Source organism: Rhincodon typus, chromosome 4 (genome assembly GCF_021869965.1).
Source record: "Rhincodon typus isolate 14 chromosome 4, sRhiTyp1.1, whole genome shotgun sequence".
In the NCBI taxonomy this organism is placed as follows: Eukaryota; Metazoa; Chordata; class Chondrichthyes; order Orectolobiformes; family Rhincodontidae; genus Rhincodon; species Rhincodon typus.
Genome location: NC_063335.1, coordinates 22225740 through 22235739, shown reverse-complemented (window position 1 = coordinate 22235739; position 10000 = coordinate 22225740). Strand labels below are relative to the sequence as shown.

Sequence of the window (10000 nt, the reverse complement as noted above, 5' to 3'; positions counted from 1 at the left end):
ATGCTCCAGGACCTACGTCTGGTGGCTGTGGGACACCATCCCCATCCAAACCAAAACAAAAGCCTACTTGGCGGTGTGAGGTGTGTGATTATGAAACCAATGTGGCAAGGAACCTTCGCATCCACATGACGAGTGAAAAGCACATGCACAACATGATGCTGCTGCAGCAGAACATGAAACAAATCCAGCACAGCCTGCAGTTGGGTCTGGCACCTGCTGAGGCTGAGCTTTACCAGTATTATCTGGCCCAAAACGTAGGCTTGACAGGCCTGAAACTGGAAAATCCAACTGACCAGCAATTCATGTTAAGTCCATTCCAGCTTGACCCTGCAACAGCTGCAGCTGTAGCACCAGGAATAGGTCAGTGCCTCTTGGCATCTTTTCCTCTCCTTTACAATTTTCATATTGCAGCTTTAACTCATTGAGGTCCAAATTGCCTCTTCTGAGCAATACAGCTTTCTTTTTTCCTTCCTGCACTAGACTACAACATTTCCTATTACTTCCCTTTAACTGTAGTTATTAATAGAATAAATGGAAATAGTAATGATCCTTAATCCCAATGTGTGTAATTTCAAATATGTATTGTTCCTGTTGATGGAAGTGTGACCTTGTGTATTCATTATATATTTGGCATTTATTTCCCTGCAGTTTTCATAATATTGAATTTTATAAAACTATTTTCAGATCATTTCATTGAAATCTGAAACTTACCATGCCTAAATGGGTAGACATCTAACATCTGCATACTACTGGATCACTTTTAAATGATTTTGTTTGACTTTCCATCGATTTAAAGTGTTTCCAACATTTCAATTGAGCTCAGTTTTTATGCGGCTTCTAATAACTTTTCAGATTCTGATGTATGTTTTTTTTCAAAAGTAAAGGCTCTCAGTACATATTGGTGCATATTCACTAAGACAAGGTTAATTCAAAGCTCATATTTATATATCTGTAAATTTAGTGATGATCTGCCAATCCATGGCACCTATCATCAGAAAGTACTACTGTGTGATATCACAATTATTCTTTTGACACTTTCCACTATGTCCTGCAGAATTTATGCCAGGCAGTTAACAGTTTAGATACACTTATTGTGTTGCTATAAGGTTGGGTTTAGCACTTATACTAAATGTTACTTCTTCGCTAAATGTCTGTACAAATGACATTATTGAAAAGGAAGTGCTTTGGCGTTCATGGGCCGGGAAATTGTGTGGAGCTACTCTAGCCTTACCCAGATTACATGTGTAAGTGGGATTTCTGGTGTAATTCCAGGGAAGCAATGCAAAAAGAGTGGGAGTAAATCTCAGAAATTTTCTGGGCCGTAGTATTTCTTTCAGAAATTTGAATTCATGTAATGAAGGTAAATTTGAACACAAGCTATAAATATGCTGCATTTTTGTTTTATCGTTGATCAACATTCATGTCTTTAAAAGTACAAATTCAGGGATGACATCATGCCCAGTAGAAGTAATTAAAGCTATCTGATGAGAGAATTTAGAAGTTGAAAGGGATGATTGTAATTGATCCTGATTCAATCCTATTATAGCTTTTTATAGTTTAAGCTCCAGAGAAAGCAAACTGCTCACCAAGGTTTTATGTTATCAATTCCTCTGTTTGTTTCTACTTTATTTCCTTCAATGCAGCAGCGACGACACTTCAAAAGCACTTCGTTGACTGTAAAGCACCTTAAGATGCCTGGTAGTCATAATAGACACTGTGTAAATACTTTTTTTTCTTTCTGTGGTATATGCTTTTCTTTTTCTAACAGCATACTATTTCTTCTTGATTTTCTCTTCACAGTTAATAATGAGCTACCACCTGAAATGAGGCTTGCAAGTGGTCAACTAGTGGGTGATGACCTGTCCTTCCTTCCTGCCGGAGAGATTTCACCTTACATCAATGACCCCTCGCTGAAGCTGTTTCAATGTGCTGTCTGCAACAAATTTACCACCGACAGCCTGGAGGCTCTGAGCTTGCATGTGAACAGTGAGCGTTCACTCCCCGAAGAGGAGTGGAAGGCTGTGATTGGTGACATCTATCAATGTAAGCTCTGCAACTACAACACTCAGCTGAAGGCCAACTTTCAGCTCCATTGCAAGACAGACAAACACATGCAGAAATATCAGCTGGTGGCCCACATAAGAGAAGGGGGCAAACCTAATGAGTGGAGGCTCAAGTGTGTAGCTATTGGGAATCCAGTGCATCTGAAATGCAATGCCTGTGACTATTATACTAACAGTGTGGATAAGTTGCGCCTTCATAGTACCAACCATAGGCATGAAGCAGCAGTTAAGCTGTACAAGGTAAGAAAATGAGAACTGACATTTATATGTACACAATATATTATACATAAAGAGACAGTGTTCTGTGGAAGATCTAAATTGCCTATATTTCTATATAAAAGAGTTGAAAATATAGACAATTTAAATTAGCCAAAGTTGCACAGATAATTATTAAAATTCAAAATTATCAGAAACAAAATAGAACTATAAAAAAGATCATTTGAAGTATAAACCAAATAAACTGTAAAGTTAGAACATCATCTCCAAGACCATGTAATCTTAATTGATTTTGGTGAATGTTAGTTATTGGACAGACAATAACAAGTTGTTTATTCAGCATCCAAGCTAACCATTGGTATTTGATTCTGTTTATTTTCCATAAGTCAGTTATTCACTGGTGTACACCTGCAAGTGTGCAACAAATTAACAGTGTTATAAAGGCAAGAAAATGTTCCTTAAGCATAGTGAAAATAGCATGCTTAACAATGTGGAGTCAATGAGCTGCCATATTCAGTACACTACATAATGAAAATAACATACTTAACAACGAGTCAATGAGCTGCCATTTTCAGTGCACTACATACACACTGAAGTCGTGAAAATGGATTTCTGTTAGAGTCAATTTTATTGAGACATCCAGTAATTGACCCTTGAGCTAGAGGAGGAGTGGTCTATATTTGGCAAGCTCAATCTGTTGTTATTGATAACAACCATAATGATTGCACTTCTGATTTCCCCTTCAACTTTGATAAGTTGTTTATTGATTATCAAGCCTATCAGCTAATGTCTATAAGTTGTCTCATCGTGCATGCTCCTGAAATGACATACTTTTACAAGAGGATGTAGTAATGGTGTCAAACATTTTTTTAATTCCAGTGAACTAAGGACAGCCAAGTGAAAAATTGTTTTTCCACTGTTTGACAAACAATTTGATTGATGAATTGATGTGTTGCTAGCATGATGGACAATCCTAATTATATATCAGGAAAGGAGTACTTAGTAGGTGTGTCTGAAGTCTCGCAGTCTTTGGGGTCTTAAACTAAGACATTAATAATTAGGCAGAAAACTAGGTCTTTGAGATGCAGTCATTAACAAGTCTCACCAAAGAGTCATGAAATGATTAAAAACTTGAAAGGCCATTGTTGTTTCAACATGTCTGCTTGACATTCTGAGTCAACTTTCATAAAGACTGAATGCACAGTTGACAGTGTGATATTGATGGTGTTCACTGATGTTTTGGAATTTTGATGATGGACTGGACAGAATGGGCTTTGGTGGATATGAGTGTGGTAATGACTGGTTGTATGATAAGATAGATCTTTCTTACAGAACACTTAGAACGTAAAATTGCAAAAATAATCAAATACTTATTTTTAGTAAGCTTAAACACAAAGACTTGCTTGCTGCTAAATGTGGATGTCCAAAGTATTTGCTAAATTGTCTAGATTTATTAATATTCCAAACTTTTGCAAACATTTGACAATATTTGAATTTATTTTGTGTAAAAGATCTAAGCTCAGAATGTATTAGAACACTTGTCAACACCATTAATCACCTTTAATATGCAGAGAATGTACTGTAACTAAATAAACCATCCTTCAAATTTTCATGTAGAACACCTACTATTAGAGTAAGTTGTGTAACATTCAACCAGCACATTACAATTTTGATGTGAAGGGGGGTGTAGAATCCTCACTGTAATTGGTAGATAAACAAGGTTGCACAATTAAGAAATACAACTTAATGTGAAAGACATTATGCAGAATTGTCTGAACATATCCAATGATTTTCTTTGGTGAGAATAAATTCCCTGAAGTCCTATCTCCAGTTTAAAAATCAGCATGTTTAATGTTGTTGGGGACGTTTTAGAATCATGTCCCATCAGCAGAGCCTAAAGAGTTATTACAGGTTTATTGACACACAACAGCTGCAAATATCTCTTCCATTTTATTGATTTTCCTCTTAGTTTACTAGCTATGTGGATGGAAGAATCTTGACAAGCTTAACCCAGAAGGCATAACTATCATGCCAATTACACGATATGTGACTTTTTTTAATGTTTCAGAGTCACAGTAGACTGGTATGATGGTATTAGATTTTAAGCAGGACCCATGGGACTTTTTGTAAGTAAAAAGTGGAATTCTTCACAAATGCTTTTCTTAATTCCCAGCAGAAACATTGAAAATCAACAATAGTTTAAAATAATTATCAGGTAAAATATGTGCAATAAGTGCCATAGAAAAGGACCTTAAAGTTTTACTAGAATACAATACTGCAGGGAAATTTGGCTAGATTAAAATATTTGCTCCCATTTATCCCACAGTCATTGTTTTTTACTTTAATTCACATGGAGGTTTGTTGGAGGGCTTATCTGTAATGTTTGGAGCATTTATTCCGAGTGTAAGCAGACATACAGTGCTGGTGTGGAGCAGAGAGGATCCTTGCTTTCACTAATTACAGTGCATTTTGTTATGGATCGGTCAGAAGTTCTTTTTTTCCCTCATTTAATACAATGAACCTCCTGAGATTGGTAATGTTTATTGCAAAAAATAAAAAGTATTGAGTTGAAAAGAAAACATTGTAAATCTGTTTCCCTTTTGAAGACAATAACCAAACAGCAACTGATGGCGAGTCATTCATGGACATTATCAAGTGGGCGCTTACTAAAGACTCTCAGTCTTTGCAAACAAAATTTGCTCAGATTTCATGATGAGTCATCTTTGCAATGGTCTTCATACATTATTGTTTGAGAACCTACCTAAATAACTTTAATGAGGATTCCTAAATAACAACAGGCTGATTAACAAGATTTCCCTTGTTGCGATTTTCAACAATTCACTTAGACATGGAAGGGTTCATTTTTAACTTTAGATGCTATGGTAGAGTCGTCAATAAGAAATTAACCACTCATTATTCCTCCCTCCATATTTTCACTTCTAATCACTTGGCAATGTGTTAAAAAGCATAATACAAATTCTACCTCATGTGAAAGTCAAAATAACTCATGTTCTGTCAAAATCTTCAGACATGCCAGACATATTCATCGAACATTTGGAGGAACTTTTCTCAATATTTGCTAGGCACACACTAACAGCATTCCAACAGGAATAATTCAAAAATAATCTGACATCTTCCACAAGAATTGTCCTTGAAACACCTTTAAGTCCAAAAGAAAACTGTGCTAAGACTTCCTTCAATATTCATCCACAGGGCTTTTTCATGACACACATTTCCTTATTAAGTGCTGTGTGGTTAATTTCTTTAAAAGCAGACGGGTGTAATTGTTTTCTTATCAAATCAATATATATATTGATTTTTGCTATCAATACAATCAAACAAATCAGGATGATTTCATTAAAAATAAATAAACAGCTCTTGACTGGTCTATAAAAACCTAACTTTGCAGCAATTAATAATATTGGTTGGAGGTATTCCCGTTACTAAAATCAGACATATACCATAAATGTATTCCAAGCGCACTACAAACAACCTTCCAGATGGAAGGTTTGACAAGCTATCCCGATGAACAATATGAGGTATTTTCTTTTCAACATAATTCACAAAGATTTCTATAGATGCATCTCACAAAATTTTCCTGTTAGCATGCTTTATAGGTATTTCCTCTTCGACACATTTCACAAGGATTTTTCAGTAAGGTGCACTCTATGATGAATTTCTTCTTTAATACAATGTAACTACCTCCCTTTAGACACACTCTCAAGGATTTCCTCTGGGCAAACCCCAAGTGTACTGTGGCAGCCCTGATTTAAATATGTTAATTAAAAGTTATGTCTGCGCAGCAAGAAAGCCAGGCCCCCTGATACCCTTTGCTGTAAAAATGGGTGCCCTCTGCATGTGGCGTGTCACAGTCTCTTTCCTCATCTTTCATTCTTTCATTCCCCACTTCCCACCCTGTCATGGCTTTTTCCCATCTGCTGTGAGGTGGGAGGGAGGGAGGCTAATATTGATGTCATTGTGTCAGAGGGGAAATTCTCAGCAAAAATACCTGTCTTCACGGGGGAAATAAATTGACATGAAAAGAATTTGTACCCCTTTCCTCATTGCCTATTTAGTATTATTTCATGCTTATATTCCTGCTACTTTCCCCCTGTGTCAGCAAAGGGGCTGGCTGACAACCTTCTTCCTACCTGCTGCTGAAGGAGCTTTAACTGATCGATGAGAATAGGCAGGTGATTTTTATTTCCTTTGGTAAGCACTCGATTTCTACTCCGCATTATGATTTCTCACTCAAGATCGGGAGGTTTCTTTGTAAGGGATCGCAGACATAAAACCATGCTTATGAGTTACTTGTGTAGTATTTCACAATATTGTAACTCATTGCCTTTAATCTGCTGTTTTCTTTTATCAACTGAGCTTCATTTAATGGCAATTCTTGACTCTTTTGGGTATAGATGATGAAATACAGATTTCATATTGTTGAGAAAATAACAGCCACTCAAACATAGCAGATTCAGGAAAAGGTTACATGCAAATATCTATGAATTGAAAGTGTAGTGAAAATTAATGTATACCACTGGCACTTCTGGCAATAATTATAGAGAATTACACATTTAACCAATGAAATAGGAAAACAACAACTACATCATTATATCTTAAAAGGGTAGCATTTCAATTTAAAGAAATCAAAGGCTTTACCATGCTACAGATGGAGAATGTTTTCGTCATGATCTGGATGGGGGAAGGGAAACCACGCCAATAGGCACCTGTTTCCTGTTAATTTCATTTTCATGGGTGCATGCGTGCTAGTTTGTTTGTACATGCATGCATGTGTTTCTGTTGAATATCATGGCATGCTTATCAAAGTCAAACTTTATCAAAAGCTCTGTGGTGTTTTCTTCAAACTACAGGTGTGTGCTCATGCATATGAGGCAAGTTTGGGATGATAATGGAATGTTCTACGTCACAATCTGGGACTAATTAGCACATAGTTTAGAGTTTTTCCGCACAGCATAGAAGACTAGAGCATAGATGGACTAGAGAAAGAAATGTTTGAAATAATTTGAAAATTGGTTTCATGGCAACAAAGATCATTTAAATCCTACAGGAAATGGAGTTGGGTGTATTTCAATAGCTAAGACTTAGCCCCATAGGGTTGGTTTCATTGCTGCAATAGGCAATTTGATACTTTGAAGATCAAGCAAAATAGTTTACAGTTTGTTTCAGAGCTTTTCAGTGATTATTTTTGGAAACAATTAGCTCATTTAGCCGTCAGATTGTAAATACCCAAGGGCCTGTTTGGTTCCGAGAACACATCTCAAGTGATTGACTGAAAAGATAACCTTCAAAGTTTGTTGAAATTCTCCACTTATATCACATCAATTCATCAAAAAGAATATTGTGTTTAAAGTATTACAGTATCTGCCTCTGCAAATGGACTGGTTTTGCAAATTGACCAATTCATTATAACACTAGAAGGCCATTTTGGTGGGTTCACTGCTGCTGAAGCAACCCAAAGAGTTAATGTGCTGAGGTGGTTTGCACAAGTGAATCAAACTTGCATCTCCATTGGAAATCATGCCACCATCAAAGTTGCAGCTCCTTAACTCATGCTAATTTAGCAAGAATTTGTGTAGTAACCACGTAGAGACATGGAACATAGCACGTAGATTCTGGTGGGAGAAGGGAGATTTGCTGTTAATATTATCACAAAATAAAACAAAGAACTAGGGATGCTAGATACAGCATTTGCGGGAAGAAAGCAGAGTTAACATTTCAAATCCAGTGATTCTTCATCAGAACTATTGTTATTATTGTTCACTAGTTCAATAGTTTGGTTTAGACTGGATTCTATCCAAATTAACAGACAAAATGCAAAATTGGTGCACTGGTACAAATGTCACTCCAACTGACAGCAGTATTATCCAAGATGCATAATTCTGTCTGCTAACCATTGATTCACTCAAACACCTTTACTCTACAGTGGTTTACATAATGAAACTTAAATAGTACTCTGTGTACTTTCGGAAATACTTAACAACTTAAAGATGGAGAGGAAGATGTATGCCCTGCCAACTTTATTTTACAAAGCAATCACAAAATCAGAGACCAAATGATCTGTGACTCCTGTGTCAGAGCCACGTTTTGCACCTCAGGCCCGTACAGGCACTCTTGATAGATGAATCCGTTCATTTCTGCAATTAGTAAAGTTGCTAATTAATGCCGAGTGGATTTAGAGAGGAGGCCCATTGCTACATCATGCTTTTGAAGCACGTCAAAGTTGACTCCTAGCAATCCTGAATAGATCATGTTTCACCTCAGCCTGGCTGAAGAAGGGAGAAGAGATAGAAATTGTGACCCACTGTTAAGAATGGAAATTTCAACTGCATTTTAAACTTCTTACTAAATTGCACACATGCCAGTGTTCAGGCTACAGCACAGATTCTCTTGAATGGGTTCTTTCAGAGCAAAGGGAAAAATTCTAGTGGTTCTGCGTTACAGTACAATTAAACAAAATTACTTGCACATAAGACTTTCTGAACCCTACACAGAGAGATTTTATGTGTATTGTATATTGACATATGCCCTGGTTAAGTCACATATTGACTTGGTGTATTGCACCTGTTCTTTGATGATGTTTTTAATACATATAGACTATTTAGAGCAGCCACTAATAAATCATAAAACAGACATAAATGTTGAATCAGAAAGTCTGCTTTCCAAAGCCACATTATAAGACAGTTTGCCGGGACATATTATTTGCAGATTTCATAATGACTCTTTCGGTATTGCCAAGGCGCATCTGAAATGTGCCTCTATTCATTACACTGTCTCTCTTATCATTGCATTGCATGAGATTTCTTAAGTATTCACCTTGCTTGTAGCCTTAATTATTTTTAGAAAATGGAAATAATCACTGCCCTAGTTTAAAACTGAGTGCAAATGAAATACTCTTTGACAACCATCTTAGTTCTGTGATCAAATTACATTGTATTGTTTAGCAATACTGGTTATTATTGGGCAAGTTTAAGCAAATTACTTGTTCCACTGCAGTTTGGGTGTTGTGGCAGGGTCGTCACTGAAAGATATGAAGGATGTAAGCCACGCTTTGAGACGACTAATGATTGAAAATTCAACAGATAACCAGGTTATTCATGCAGAGATATCCTCCAGTGTAACAATAATTTTTTAGAAAACTCTGTCTGGAAGTCTATTCCCTATGTTGACCATTCTGCATAAAGAACCTGATATCAGGTCTAAAAGTATATTTTACTATTTTGAATTTGTGTTCCAGAATTTAATGTGAACACGTGTTTTCTATATACTTAAGCAATTTTTTATCCTTTTATAAGAGCACATCACAAACACCTCCTTTTGATTGTAGAGAACCAAATCTTGAATGTTTCTGATTTCTTGGTGACCAAAAATAATTTTGATGATTACACTATGTGCCCAAAATTAGGTAACGCAGTTCAACATCCTATTTGATTCATTGATTGTAGATCCCTATTGGCAGAATATATTTAGAACCAAGTGTACAAAGACTCCGAGGTATTTTCCTAGTAGTCCTCAAGGATATTCTTAGCTCAGCATGTTTTGTAGAGTGTTCTTGTCTGTTTCCCTATGATCAGTAGATTTGGCTGCATCAAATGGCATCTGGCATTGCTGCACCCACTTACATAACTCATCCATCTAATTCTGTTACAGAGATAGTAGGAACTGCTGATGCTGGAGAATCTGAGATAACAAGGTGTAGAGCT

General features: G+C 36.5%; 1 protein-coding gene across 1 annotated transcript in view; it reads left to right on the top strand.

Annotated features, from left to right (window-relative positions):
• Positions 1 to 10000, top strand: part of zfhx4 (zinc finger homeobox 4) — a 255751-nt gene that overhangs the window by 23159 nt on the left and 222592 nt on the right. The window contains exons 2-3 of the mRNA XM_048596252.1: positions 1 to 360; positions 1801 to 2303. The exon at positions 1 to 360 is cut by the window's left edge and continues 2258 nt beyond it. Coding sequence (XP_048452209.1) covers positions 1 to 360; positions 1801 to 2303 — 863 coding nt within the window. The remainder of the gene's footprint in view (positions 361 to 1800; positions 2304 to 10000) is intronic.